This window comes from Lepidochelys kempii, chromosome 22 (assembly GCF_965140265.1).
Source record: "Lepidochelys kempii isolate rLepKem1 chromosome 22, rLepKem1.hap2, whole genome shotgun sequence".
Taxonomy (NCBI): domain Eukaryota; kingdom Metazoa; phylum Chordata; order Testudines; family Cheloniidae; genus Lepidochelys; species Lepidochelys kempii.
Genome location: NC_133277.1, coordinates 2,322,087 through 2,337,755, shown reverse-complemented (window position 1 = coordinate 2,337,755; position 15,669 = coordinate 2,322,087). Strand labels below are relative to the sequence as shown.

Below are 15,669 nucleotides of genomic sequence, written 5' to 3'. Positions count from 1 at the left end.
GGGCAGGGAACGTGGGCCAAATTTTCAGTTAAACCTACAGAGAGGTGCCTAATGGAATAGACTAAAGCACCTAACAGGTCTGGCGCCTAACTCCTATTGAAAGTCAATGACAGTGAGGCACCTAACCCACATAGGCACCTTTGTAAATCCAGTCTCTTGGCTTCCTCTGTGTTTGTGCCATTCGCAGCTCTGACAGCGTCTAGCTAATGTCCAAGCCTGACTCGGCGATGCAGTGACCTTCCCCTGTTCGCCAAGCCTTGGGCCAGTCCTGACGTCAGCAGGATCTCTGGCTCCGTGTGAGATGAAGCGGGAGAGACAGATGTTAACCAACGGCCCTGGGCATGGGGAGATTCTAGGAGCATGTGCCAGGCTTTTCCTACCAAGTAACCCGTGGGCTTTAGTCACTTGCCAAGAGCTGCTTTCTCCTGCTTCTGGATGGTGGGGAGTAACTAAGTGAACATGCGGAGTCATGGAACTCCACAAGCCACACACACCACTTTGCTTTGGCCACCACCTGCCCCAGGATCCAGCCCCCTCATCCACAAATAAGAATAGGGCAAGGTGGTCGATACAGGTGAAGCGTCCTGTTCGGGATGGGTAGCTATGGGGGAGGGTGGAGTGGGGCAACCTCTGTGCATCCCCACCCTATACCTTCTCTAGGAACTCAGGCCCCAGTGCTGGGGCTGGAGGGAGGGATCTCAGGAGACTCCCCGGGGCACTCTGGGGTTTCAGCACAAACCTGTACAGAAATGGAGCGGGGGGGGGGGGGGGGAGTCACTGGCACAGGGGAGTGGGCTTTCCTCTTCCCCTGCCCCCAGCTGCCAAACCTATTCAGCACCCACCTCTCTTCTCTAGAGAAGGGGGCGGGGGGCAGGAGGAAACCATCTCCCCTTGTTCAGGGCAGTTCACGCAGGGCGAATGCCCACAGGGCTGGGTCACTCTATTTATAAGCAGGAAGGTAGCTGATCTGTCAGCCGCTTGCCCTCTTACGAAACATCCACATTGTATTTCACATCGGAAAGGGGGGGAGGGATTGTCATAAATATAAAGGGAAGGGTAAACACCTTTAAATCCCTCCTGGCCAGAGGAAAAACCCTTTCACCTGTAAAGGGTTAAGAAGCTAAGATAACCTCACTGGCACCTGACCAAAATGACCAATGAGGAGATAAGATACTTTCAAATCTGGAGGGAGGGAAACAAAGGGTCCTCTCTGTCTGTGTGTTGCTTTTGTCGGGACCAGAGCAGGCATGCAGGTCAGAACTCCTGTAAAGGGTTAGTAAGCAATCTAGTTAGATATGCGTTAGATTCTGTTTTGTTTAAATGGCTGATAAAATAAGTTGTGCTGAATGGAATGGATATTCCTGTTTTTGTGTCTTTTTGTAACTTAAGGTTTTGCCTAGAGGGATTCTCTACATTTGAATCTGATTACCCTGTAAGATATTTACCATCCTGATTTTACAGAGGTGATTCTTTTACTTTTTCTTTAATTAAAATTCTTCTTTTAAGAACCTGATTACTTTTTCATTGTTCTTAAGATCCAAGGGTTTGGGTCTGTGTTCACCTATGCAAATTGGTGAGGATTTTTATCAAGCCTTCCCCAGGAAAGGGGGGTGTAGGGCTTGGGGGGATTTTGGGGGGAAAGACATTTCCAAGTGGGCTCTTTCCCTGTTATATTTGTTAGATACTTGGTGATGGCAGCAATAAAGTCCCGGTACAAAAGGTAAAATAGTTTGTACCTTGGGGAAGTTTTAACCTAAGCTGGTAAGTTTTAACCTAAGCTTAGGGGGTCTTTCATGCAGGTCCCCACATCTGTACCCTAGAGTTCAGAGTGGGCAAGGAACCTTGACAGGGATAAATGGCTGGCCTTGGTGCTAAATGTCAGGAACAGGGGGCTGCGCTTCCAGGAGCCAGTTCCAGTTGTGGGGAAGAATGGGGTTGCCAGAAGCAGAGGGCAAAGTCTTTGGGTGTTGGGCCTATCTCCCCCCAGCTTGAGGTTAAAGGCTGCAGAGAGGCAGTTCCCAAGGAAGGCAGCAGTACAGACACAGTGACCATACTAATCAGCAGCTGCACAAAGGCAACAGGGCAGGACGGGCTTTGACCTGAACAAAGCCAGTGGGGCCATTGTGAAAGGCCTCTCTCAGCCAATCGGTACCCAACTTTGCTCCGCATTTCAGCAGCCACTAAGGAAATGTATTTGGGGCACCTAATCCTTTCTATTGTACAGCAGTCTTAGCTGAATAAAGAGTCTCTCAACCCGCACAGATTCAAGTAGCCTGGTAATCTGCAGAGATTGCCTTCCACAGTGGTTGAGACTCAGAGAAGTGGCAGAGTGGGGCTAGGCCTGGCCTGAAAAGGGATGTGCTGCCATGCTCCAGCCCGGAGACAGCAGCTGGAAAGCTTGCCACATGGCAGGGGCTTGCTCTGCAGGCAGCATTTCCCCAGAGTTGCTCTGTGAGGCACAGAGACCCCCAGATCTGATTGGTGGAACCCTAGGGGCCCTGCCTGGTTCCCAGCTCTTATTTAACCCAAGCCCAGGGACAGGAAGTTGTCCATACAGCTGGGTTCTCCCTGCTGAGGGTTCCTGCGTTTGGCCTTCCACGGTCATCTTGGTCAACTGAGCCGAATCCAAACCAACCATGGTAGATGCAGATATCTAATGCACAAATGGAAAATCAAGGACTCCCCAGTGTGCGCGTGTGGTTCCCCACAACAGACCATCAAACAGCTCGCCACCTACTGCCCAATATATAAATATGAAGGTGGCATCCCTGCAGTAAATTCTGCTACTCCTGATGTAGCCATTTGGCTTGATCAACTTCAGTGAATTTATAGTTGCTGCCCTACACCAGCTGTCTGAAAGCAGCAGCAGCAGCAGCTAAAAGGGAGGAATGGGCTGAGCTACGCTAGTCGAAGCACATGTTGCCATCCGATTTCATTGCATTTTAATGTGGAAGGAACAAAGTGTTCCACATCAAAAATGGTATTTTTAAATCATCCATTGCGGCTCAAAGCCACATTTTGCAGATCGGTTCCTTCTCAAAATGTGTTTATTTTTAAGAGTCCAAAGTAAATATTCCGTGAGCCCTTACAGGATGCAGACACCTGACCGTCACAAAAGCATGTGTCCACTGCCCCCTTCCCCCTCCCTGAATGGCCCTACTGAAGGGGAAGACACATATGTCTTACTGCTGGGATCTGTGGTAGTTCACGCTGATTGGCACCCCATCACTGACAGCAGCACCCGTTCATGTCTATGCATAAAGAACCGAGGGTTGCCTTGGTGACAGTCAGACTGGATGGAGGAGGACACATCTGTGTGAGGTGGGCAGAGGTGGCATGTATACTGAGTAGGTGAAAGCAGCCGGTTGGTAGGCAGTACCTTACCCTGCAGGTGGTGCTCTGTCCTGCTCTCAGTCACTGTGAATGGGACTAGCAGAAAGCAAGAGCTGAGAGAGGTAGGATCGGAGCGGTGCAAGGCATAGGGTGGGGACGCTGGGAGGACAGGGGCTGGCTCACGAAAGTAATAACAAAGGGGGACGGTAAAAAGGATGGGAGAAGATACAAGCACAAAATCTAGATGCTCAGAACAAAATTAATCAAGGAACCAAAGAACACAAAGAGAAGAAATTACTGAATTGCCTGTACACCAATGCTAGGAGTCTGGGTAACAAACAAGAGGATTTGGAATTGCTGATTGAGACGCATAATTCAATCTATTTGTTTTAATGAAACCACGTGGGATGATGTGCACAATTGTAATGTTACAATCAATGGTTATAATCTATTGAGGAAGGGCCAAGGGGACAAAACGGGAGGGGAAGTGGGACTCTATGTCAAAAACAGTATTACCTGTGTCTGAGTCACCGATAACTCGGAAGAAAATTATCTTGTCCTAACAGATGGAGCATAAGTGGGTGTCTGCTACAGACCACCAAATCATGCCAGCAGACAGGATGGCTGCTTCTTAACATACCTGTTTCCAATGTGTAAGGAAAAAAGCTGTGTGATCATGAGGGACTTCAATTTGAATGACTCATGGTGGAGGTCTCATGCAGCCAGTGCTAAAACATCCTTGGATTTTCTAATTGTTATAGATGACAATTTCCTGGGGGGATTCTTTATTAGACCTAATCCTCACAAATAAAGAGGAGCTTATCACAGAACTAAAAATTAATCGTCTCTTCGGTATAAGTGAGCGTGACTTGATCACATTTATAATCTACAAACAATACAGCCCAGACCAGTAATATATATCCTTGGTGCTTCAGAATGTTGAAAACAAGTAAGAGCCAGATCAGCTGGGAGGAAGAATGTAATCAGAACAATATAAATGACAATTAGAAATTGTCTAAAAACACCTTCCCAGAAGCCCAAAAAGCCACAATCCCACAACTGAGGAAGAAGGTCACGGTGGTTAAAAAAGATGACCTGGTTTAGAGGGGAATTGAAGGCAGCTATAAAAATAATAATAATTAATAATGTAATATATAACAAATAAAAAATAGAGAAAGTTGATAGGTTTCAGAGTAACAGCCGTGTTAGTCTGTATTCGCAAAAAGAAAAGGAGGACTTGTGGCACCTTAGAGACTAACCAATTTATCTGAGCATAAGCTTTCGTGAGCTACAGCTCACTTCATCGGATGCATACTGTGGAAAGTACAGAAGATCTTTTTATACACACAAACCATGAAAAAATGGGTGTTTACCATTGCAAAAGGTTTTCTGTCCCCCCACCCCACTCTCCTGCTAGTAATAGCTTATCTAAAGTGATCACTCTCCTTACAATGTGTATGATAATCAAGTTGGGCCATTTCCAGCACAAATCCAGGTTTTCTCCCCCCTCACAAACCCACTCTCCTGTTGGTAATAGCTTATCCAAAGTGATCACTCTTCTTACAATGTGTATGATAATCAAGATGGGCCATCTCCAGCACAAATCCAGGGTTTAACAAGAACGTCGGGGGGGGGGGTAGGAGGAAAAAACAAGGGGAAATAGGTTACATTGCATAATGACTTAGCCACTCCCAGTCTCTATTCAAGCCTAAGTTAATAGTATCCAATTTGCAAATGAATTCCAATTCAACAGTTTCTCGCTTGAGTCTGGTTTTGAAGTTTTTCTGTTGTAATATCGCAACTTTCATGTCTGTAATCGCGTGACCAGAGAGATTGAAGTGTTCTCCGACTGGTTTATGAATGCTATAATTCTTGACATCTGATTTGTGTCCATTTATTCTTTTACGTAGAGACTGTCCAGTTTGACCAATGTTCATGGCAGAGGGGCATTGCTGGCACATGATGGCATATATCACATTGGTAGATGTGCAGGTGAACGAGCCTCTGATAGTGTGGCTGATGTAATTAGGCCCTGTGATGGTGTCCCCTGAATAGATATGTGGACACAGTTGGCAACGGGCTTTGTTGCAAGGATAGGTTCCTGGGTTAGTGGTTCTGTTGTGTGGTATGTGGTTGTTGGTGAGTATTTGCTTCAGGTTGCGGGGCTGTCTGTAGGCAAGGACTGGCCTGTCTCCCAAGATTTGTGAGTGTGTTGGGTCATCCTTCAGGATAGGTTGTAGATCCTTAATAATGTGTTGGAGGGGTTTTAGTTGGGGGCTGAAGGTGAGGGCTAGTGGCATTCTGTTATTTTCTTTGTGAGGCCTGTCCTGTAGTAAGTGACTTCTGGGAACTCTTCTGGCTCTATCAATCTGTTTCTTCACTTCCGCAGGTGGGTATTGTAGTTGTAAGAATGCTTGATAGAGATCTTGTAGGTGTTTGTCTCTGTCTGAGGGGTTGGAGCAAATGTGGTTGTATCGCAGAGCTTGGCTGTAGACGATGGACCGTGTGGTGTGGTCTGGGTGAAAGCTGGAGGCATGTAGGTAGGAATAGCGGTGAGTAGGTTTCCGATATAGGGTGGTGTTTATGTGACCATCGCTTATTAGCACCGTAGTGTCCTGGAAGAGGATCTCTTGTGTGGACTGGACCAGGCTGAGGTTGATGGTGGGATGGAAATTGTTGAAATCATGGTGGAATTCCTCAAGGGCTTCTTTTCCATGGGTCCAGATGATGAAGATGTCATCAATATAGCGCAAGTAGAGTAGGGGCGATAGGGGACGAGAGCTGAGGAAGCGTTGTTCTAAGTCAGCCATAAAAATGTTGGCATACTGTGGGGCCATGTGGGTACCCATAGCAGTGCCGCTGATCTGAAGGTAAACATTGTCTCCAAATGTGAAATAGTTATGGGTAAGGACAAAGTCACAAAGTTCAGCCACCAGGTTAGCTGTGACATTATCGGGGATAGTGTTCTTGACGGCTTGTAGTCCATCTTTGTGTGGAATGTTGGTGTAGAGGGCTTCTACATCCATAGTGGCCAGGATGGTGTTATCAGGAAGATCACCGATGGATTGTAGTTTCCTCAGGAAGTCAGTGGTGTCTCGAAGGTAGCTGGGAGTGCTGGTAGCCTAGGGCCTGAGGAGGGAGTCTACATAGCCAGACAATCCTGCTGTCAGGGTGCCAATGCCTGAGATGATGGGGCGCCCAGGATTTCCAGGTTTATGGATCTTGGGTAGTAGATAGAATATCCCAGGTCAAGGTTCCAGGGGTGTGTCTGTGCGGATTTGATCTTGTGCTTTTTCAGGGAGTTTCTTGAGCAAATGCTGTAGTTTCTTTTGGTAACTCTCAGTGGGATCATAGGGTAATGGCTTGTAGAAAGTGGTGTCGGAGAGCTGCCGAGCAGCCTCTTGTTCATATTCTGATCTATTCATGATGACGACAGCACCTCCTTTGTCAGCCTTTTTGATTATGATGTCAGAGTTGTTTCTGAGGCTGTGGATGGCATTGTATTCTGCACGGCTGAGGAGAGTGGGGTGGGGGGAGAGAAAACCTTTTGCAGTGGTAAACACCCATTTTTTCATGGTTTGTATGTATAAAAAGATCTTCTGTACTTTCCACAGTATGCATCCGATGAAGTGAGCTGTAGCTCACCAAAGCTTATGCTCAAATAAATTGGTTAGTCTCTAAGGTGCCACAAGTACTCCTTTTCTTTTTGAGAAAGTTGATAGTAATTAACAAAATCAGAAACAACAAAGTATACAAAATTGATAAGGGAAGCAAAGGGACACAAGGAGAAATCTATGGCCAGCAGAGACAAGGATAATAATGAGTTTATTATGTATATTAGTATTTAAAATAATCCTAACAATGGTACCGGTCCATTACAAGATGGAACTGGTAGAATTATCAATAATAATGGAGCAAAGGAAGAAGTATTCAATAAACATTTCTGTTCTATAGTTGGGGAAATCAGATGATGTAGTCATATTATATGATGATGATAAACTTTCCATTCTACTTGTATCTCAGGGACATATTAAATAGCAGCTACAAAAGTTAGACATTTTAAAATCTGCAGGTCTAGATAACTTTGCATCTAAGAGTTTTAAAAGAGCTGGCTGAGGAGTTGGCTGGACCATTAATGTTGATTTTCAGTATGTCTTGGAACACTGGGGGAAGTTCCAGAAGATTGGAATAATGCTGATGTTGTACCGCTATTTAAAAAGGGCAAATGGATGACCTAGAAAATTTATCACATTAGTGGATGTGCAGGTGAATGAGTCCCTGATGGTGTGATCATCAACACACGATCCATTGTCTACAGCCAAGCCCTAAGATACAACTGAATTTGCTCCAGTCCCTCAGACAGAGACAAACACCTACACGATCTTTATCAAGCATTCTTAAAACTACAATGCCTACCTGGGGAAGTGAGGAAACAGACTGACAGAGGGAGACGGGTACCCAGAAGTCACCTACTACAGGACAGGCCCAACGAGAAAAATAACAGAACACCACTGGCCATCGCATACAGCCCCCAGCTAAAACCTCTCCAGCACATCATCAATGATCTACAACCTATCCTGGAAAACAATTCCTCACTCTCACAGACCTTGGGAGAGAGGCCAGTCCTCGCTTACAGACAGTACCCCAACCTGAAGCAAATACTCACCAGCAACTACACACCACACCACAGAAACACTAATCCAGGAACCAATCCCTGTAACAAACCTCATTGCCTACTCTGTCCCCATATCTACTCTAGCGACACCATCAGAGGACCCAACGACATCAGCCACACCATCAGGGGCTCATTCACCTGCACATCTACTAATGTGAGATATGCCATCGTGTGCCAGCAATGCCCCTCTGCCATGTACATTAGCCAAACCGGACAGTCTCTATGTAAAAGAATAAATGGACACAAATCAGACATTGGGAATGGTAACATACAAAAGTCAGTAGGAGAACATTTCAATCTTCCTGGACACTCTATAACAGATTTAAAAGTAGCCATCCTTGAACAAAAAAACTTCAAAGAAACAGACTTTAAAGAGAAACTGCAGAACTAAAATTCATTTGCAAATTTAATACCATTAATTTGGGCTTGAATAGGGACTGGGAGTGGCTGGCTCACTACAAAAGCAACTTTACCTCTCCTGGAATTGAGACCTCCGCATCCATTATTGGGAGTGAACTACATCCACCCTGATTGTATTGGCCCTGTCCACACTGGTTCTCCACTTGTGAGGTACCTCCCTTCTCTTCATGTGCCAGTATATCTATGCCTGTATCTGTAATTTTCACTCCGTGCATCTGAAGAAGTGGGTTTTTTACCCATGAAACCTTATGCCCAAATAAATCTGTTAGTCTTTAAGGTGCCACCGGACTCCTTGTTGCTTTTGTGGATACAGACTAACATGGCTACCCCCCGATACTAGATAATTATAGGACGGTCCGTCTGATATCAGTCCCTGACAAGATAATGGACTGGCTGATATGGGACTCAATTAATAAAGAACTACAAGAGGGTAATGTAACCCATGCCAATCTACATGGGTTTATGGAAAATAGATCCTGTCAAACTAACCTGATATCTTTTTTGATAGGATTACAAATTTGGCTGATAAAGGTAGTAGTGTTAAAATAATACACTTCTACTTCTATAAGGCATTTGACTTGGTACCTGCATGACATTTTGAATAAAAAACTAGACCAATATAATATTAATGTGGTACACATTAAACTGATTAAAATCTGGCTCACTAATAGGTCTGAAAATGTAACTGTAAATGGGGAATCATCATCAAGCTGGTGCGTTTCCAGTGGGGTCCCACAGGGCTTGGTTCTTGGCCCTACTCAATTTAACATTTTTACCAATTACTTGGAAGAAAACATAAAATCATCCTTGATAAAGTTTGCAGATGACATAAAAATTGGGAAGTGTTAAACAATGAAGAGGACAGGTCACTGATACCGAGCCATCCGGATTGCTGGTAATCTTTGTCAGAACCACTGCTTCCCAGGAGAGAGTCCCCCAGCCTGTAAGTCTGGCCTACATTCTTTGTTCCTAGATGTATACATTTACACTTATTAAAACACATATTGTTTGCTTGCATGCAGTTTACCAAGCAATCCAGATGGCTCTGTATCCCTGAGCTCTCCCCTTCATTATTTATCACTCCGCACTTTGTGTGTCAACTGCACACTTTGTCAGTGATGATTTTATGTTTTCTTCCACGTCACTGATAAAAACGTTAACTAGTGCAGAGCCAGTAGCGGATCCCTGAGGGACCTCACTGGAAACACACCTGCTCCAGAAAGATGATATCCAGTGCTTTAGCCAAAGAGCTGCCAGCAATACGATATGACCTGTAGCTGCCGCAGCACACTGGACACCTTTCTGTGCCCTTTCTGCCTACACTCTGTCAGATGTCCGCCAGCTCTGCGGGGTTGGGACAGGCTGAGAGACTGGCTCCTCCATGGAAAGAGCTGGTCTAACTGTCCTAGTGTTTACCTGTGGGAGAGAACGTGCATGTCTCCTCGTGGGAGGCCTCTCAGCTTTAGCTCCTGATCAGTCCGCATCATTGTGGAGTGTTGGGTTTAGAGCTATTTGAACATACAAGCCACAAAAAAATAGCACAGACTGTTCTAGAGAGAAACATCTTCATTCAGCTCAGAGCTGCTGAAAAGGACTGGAACAAACTGTTCCCAATGTAAAAAGAACAGGAGGACGTGTGGCACCTTAGAGACTAATACATTTATTTGAGCCTAAGCTTTCGTGAGCTACAGCATCCGATGAAGTGAGAATTGCAGGGTTTGGGCTAATTGTTCCGTGAAATGGGTCAGTCTCTAAGGGGCCACACGTCCTCCTTTTCTTTTTGCGAATACAGACGAACACGGCTGCTGCTCTGAAACCTGTTCCCAGTGTGTTCACTGCAAACCAGAACAGCTGAGTGGGACACTGACAACTAACCAGCTACTGGGCAGAGTCTGTAGCTGGCAGGAGTGGATTAGCACGAGCACAGCATGGCACCAAGGGGGACTTTTCAAAGGTAAATTAAAGCAGAAACCAAAAAGCAGCCAGAGTCTCTATCAGGGAAGCCCATTCCAGAGAGTGACTGAACTATGCACATGTGGGCTGCCACAAGAAACCGTGACATGGGAGACAGTTCTTCCCTATAGCAGCTGGCTAGATCAAACTGTATCCAGGCTCACACGCAGCTCCCATTCAATTCCACATCTCTTGGGAGCTGGGAAGTCAGTATGAACATAGATGAGATTGTGCAGAAGCAAGGTTTTAAACTAAACTACTTTTACGGTATTTCTACAGTAATATCAGGAGCCAGTTACTTTCCAAATGTGATATGGTCTCTTTTACACTTTGACTAGGGCTTGAGTCAAAACTTATGGCCAGCATGCGTGGCAGTAACTACATAACATTTTGTTTGAACTTTCCAGCACCTCCAGACCTTGGCTTAGCATTAAACACAGCTGAATTATGGGTCTCAACCTCCTTCAATTGTCTTTCCAGAAGAGGGTGTTAGATTAACTCACAACATCAAACTGTCCTGCTTCTACAACTCATTCAAACAGAACAAACACTCCCCAGGCCCGATTCACAATGTGTCTGATTTCAGAGGCACAGATCAACAGTAAGAAACCGCTCGTTAATTCTCTCTCATTGCAGCTGGAACAATCCTTTCCCGAAGCCAGAGAGCTGCTGTGTGAGGGGAAAGAAAAGGTATTCAGGGCGGTTGCTTGAATAAACACCCCCTGCTCATGTAGGGGCTAAGCAGGCTCATGAACGCCAGCATTCAGCTCCAAAGCCTCACCTCACCCCCTCTTCCCGCCACACAACAACATCTGCACACCCTCTCCCACTTCCCAGATTCTTAAGAGATTTGTTTTCCTACCTGGGTGGATTAGAAGAAGGCACACTAAGTGCACGAAACCTGGAGCACTAGGGACTCTGGACAAGGCTTCCCTTTCTCTCTTCATTTTGGGTTTAGCTTTAGGTCCCTCTCGCAGACAATTGGCATGATTTGTCCACTCCGGGCACGTCCCTCAGTACCGCTTGGAGTTGTCCTGCCACCGCTCAGCCCTGCCAACTCCTCTTTGAATAGACAGAGCTCTGTGTGTTGTTGAGTTTGTCTTTTCTTTTGGTCAGACCTGACATTTTCTGGTTTCATGAACCCTGCATCCTCAGCGTCAGGGGATTAGCTGCCAGGACTGAGAAATAATGAACAATATCCCCAAATCTTCAAACACAAAGTAACAGCGAAGGCCTGACTTAAACCTCTGAAAACAAGGAGCTTCTGAATCCCAGCTGACACTGCCTTTCGCTCGCTCTCTGAGCGTGCAGCGCACAATGCCCTGCACGTGCAATTCTCCCTGAAACGCACCAGCAGGGCAGTTATGCAGGGCATTTGCATTTCCCGGCCTCTCGGGCTCAAGCCAGACACTTAGCATTGTTTTAAAGGGGTTGCGTTCTTTGTGGTCACTGTGCAGTGGAGTTTGCCAAGCTTCCCTGGCTCACTGGATCACAAATAACTCTGCTCTGGTGTCTCAGATGGTCAAATCTCTTGAGGTTCATTAAACAGGACAGTCTTTATAGGAAGCGGCATGAGGGGGGGGACTGCTGCCCCCTAGAGGAACCCTGCTCCCTGACATCTTAACAGATACTTTCCCTTCCCCATGGAGGAAGGGTGTCCTTCCCTGATGCAGGATGCTATCTGCTGCCCATTCTTAGAGCAGTTTAGGCAGAGGACATTTGTTGGGATTCCCTGCAAGACCATGTCCACTTGCCTTATCCAGCCCTACAACACTGCCATGAGTGGATGTTCCATACTGTACCCTTCTGCCAGGTGGTGCCAGGAGTAAGAAGAGCTGGGTTCACTATCTAGAGGTTCCTCTTAATGTTACAAAACCAAACCAGCTTAAGCCTTCTCTGTCCTCACCCCCCCACCCCCAAAATCTGGGAAAACTAAACACTCACACAGAGTGCCTCTAAGGGGCAATGCTTCTTCACTCGCAAACACCGAGTCTGGGGATAACAAGAGAAAACATTTATTAAAAGGGAGTGGCAACTCCACATTAATTTGGCAAAACACCATGATTCAAAAGTGTGCAACTGTAAGTAAAGGCCTGCCTCATAATACGGGGGCAGTGTCCTTTGCCTCAGCTTTCCCCCTTGCAGTGTGAAAGTCCAATGGACAAACGTCCATTTAACATGCCACTTCCTTTCCCCTCTTTTGCACCCACAAAGCCCCAGAATTCAGGGGTGCTTTCACACGGGTTCCCCTCCCATCCGTGCCATCTGCTGCTGTCTCTGCTCACCCACACCGCTAATGTCTCTGCTGCTTGCCACTCACCACGGCCTCCGCCTCCAGCTGCAGTGACATGTTCCGAGATTCCCCCACCGAGCCCGGTTCTCAGTGATCTCAGCAGGGATCTTGGTGCGATCTTTCACTACAGGGCTCTCCCCAAATCCAATGGAAGGCTCAGTCCCCCGACCTGCTGATCAGTGATTTCAGCTCCAGTGACCCCTGAGCAGAACCAGGGGCTCTAAGTGGACTCTGATCAGCTCTCTCTTTAAGCACTGGAGGCAGAGGGTTAAATAGGACTCTTTAAACAGAGGCCATATATCGCCAAGTAGAAACACTTGTCCACCCCCTCAAATGTCCTTTGGACTTTACATTACCCCCTGCTTAGCACGTGAGTCCTGTAGGACATGTTAAGTTGCCTTTTCATAGAATCTCAGGGTTGGAAGGGACCTCAGGAGGTCATCTAGTCCCACTCCCTGCTCAAAGCAGGACCAATCCCCAATTTTTGGCCCAGATCCCTAAGTGGTCCCCTCAAAGATTGAACTCACAACCCTAGGTTTAGCAGGCCAATGCTCAAACCACTGAGCTATCCCTCTCCTTACTTTTAGGCACACAATAAGGATAATTATATTTCATTATCCCTGTGGTCAAGACTAAAGTGAATTTTAACCTAAAATAGCCAAAACTGGTCATTCTGGCGACGCAGTTCTGGCTGCTGAGCACCTAGGTAGAGTCGGAGTGTCGATGGACGCCTTTTCCACCAGTTTGTCAATAGATGGCAGAAGAGAATTCACTCAGATCCTGGCTAACACTGCAGATTGTTCTGCCGGGAGGTGGCATGAATGTGGTCTTGCCTGCTGAAGCCTGCAATCCGTAGTAACACTGAATTCCATCCCTGCAGATTTGGGGGGGCCCTGGGTAAGCACCTAAGGATCCACATATTGATCCAACACTCCAGACGCTCGAATTAGCAATAGACAATTGGTAGGTCAGAGACGGAGGTTATTTACAATGCCCAGTGGTTAATGTGAGGGGCCTGGAGCTAACTCGGTGTGTGTCAATCATCCCTCTGATTACTGCACCCGTTCCGTCACACCTCACCTCACCTGTGTTTGTCTTTTTACAGAGTATGTTTTTTTGTGGCAGAGGCAGCACGTACGTGTGTCTATATAGCACCCAGCATAACACACCCTGAACATGACTGTGCCCTTGGCTACTACAGCACTATAAATAAAGAACTGGGAAGATTGAAGGGGAAGACATGAAGGGGAAAGGAGTCCAGGAGAGCTGGCTGTATTTCAAGGAATCCCTGTTGAGGTTACAGGGACAAACCATCCGGATAAGTCAAAAGAATAGTAAATATGGCAGGTGACCAGCTTGGCTTAACGGTGAAATCCTAGCAGATCTTAAACATAAAAAAGAAGCTCACAAGAAGTGGAAGGTTGGACATATGACCAGGGAAGAGTATAACAATATTGCTTGGGCATGTAGGAATGAAATCAGGAGGGCCAAATCGACCTGGAGCTGCAGCTAGCGAGAGATGTCAAGAGTAACAAGAAGGGTTTCTTCAGGTATGTTGGCAACAAGAAGAAAGCCAAGGAAAGTGTGGGCCCTTTACTGAATGAGGGAGGCAACCTAGTGACAGAGGATGTGGAAAAAGCTAATGTGCTCAATACTTTTTTTGCCTCTGTCTTCACTAACAAAGACAGCTCCCAGACTGCTGCGCTGGTCTTCACAACATGGGGAGTAGATGGCCAGCCCTCTGTGGAGAAAGAGGTGGTTAGGGACTATTTAGAAAAGCTGGACGTGCACAAGTCCATGGGGCCGGACGAGTTGCATCTGAGAGTGCTAAAGTTGCAGTGGGGGAGGTTTAGATTGGATATTAGGAAAAACTTTTTCACTAAGAGGGTGGTGAAACACTGGAATGCATTACCTAGGGAGGTGGTAGAATCTCCTTCCTTAGAGGTTTTTAAGGTCAGGCTTGACAAAGCCCTGGCTGGGATGATTTAACTGGGAATTGGTCCTGCTTTGAGCAGGGGGTTGGACTAGATGACCTTCTGGGGTCCCTTCCAACCCTGATATTCTATGATTCTATGATTCTATGAAAGGAATTGGCGGCTGTGATTGCAGAGCCATTGGCCATTATCTTTGAAAACTCGTGGCGAACGGGGGAAGTCCCAGATGACTGGAAAAAGGCTAATGTAGTGCCAATCTTTAAAAAAGGGAAGAAGGAGGATCCTGGGAACTACAGGCCAGTCAGCCTCACCTCAGTCCCCGGAAAAATCATGGAGCAGGTCCTCAAGGAATCAGTCCTGAAGCACTTACATGAGAGGAAAGTGATCAGGAACAGTCAGCATGGATTCACCAACGGAAGGTCATGCCTGACTAATCTAATCGCCTTCTATGATGAGATTACTGGTTCTGTGGATGAAGGGAAAGCAGTGGATGTATTGTTTCTTGACTTTAGCAAAACTTTTGACACAGTCTCCCACAGTATTCATGTCAGCAAGTTAAAGAAGTATGGGCTGGATGAATGCACTATAAGGTGGATAGAAAGTTGGCTAGATTGTCGGGCTCAACGGGTAGTGATCTGGCTCCATGTCTAGTTGGCAGCCAGTGTCAAGTAGAGTGCCCCAGGGGTTGGCCCTAGGGCCGGTTTTGTTCAATATCTTCATAAATGATCTGGAGGATGGTGTGGATTGCACTCTCAGCAAATCTGCGGATAATACTAAACTGGGAGGAGTGGTGGATACACTGGAGGGTAGGGATAGGATACAGAGGGACCTAGACAAATTGGAGGATTGGGCCAAAAGATATCTGATGAGGTTCAATAAGGATAAGTGCAGGGTCCTGCACTTAGGACGGAAGAACCCAATGCACAGCTACAGACTAGGGACCGAATGGCTAGGCAGCAGTTCTGCGGAAAAGGACCTAGGGGTTACAGTGGATGAAAAGCTGGATATGAGTCAGCAGTGTGCCCTTGTTGCCAAGAAGGCTAATGGCATTTTGGGATGTA

The 15,669-nt window shown here is 46.4% G+C and overlaps 1 protein-coding gene across 1 annotated transcript in view; it reads right to left on the bottom strand.

The window, feature by feature from the left end:
* Nucleotides 1–11,714, bottom strand: part of HEPACAM (hepatic and glial cell adhesion molecule) — a 74,886-nt gene extending 63,172 nt beyond the window's left edge. The window contains exon 1 of the mRNA XM_073320913.1: nt 11,244–11,714. Within this exon, the coding sequence (XP_073177014.1) occupies nt 11,244–11,328 (85 nt within the window). The 5' untranslated portion in view covers nt 11,329–11,714. The remainder of the gene's footprint in view (nt 1–11,243) is intronic.
* Nucleotides 11,715–15,669: the final 3,955 nt, after the last annotated feature.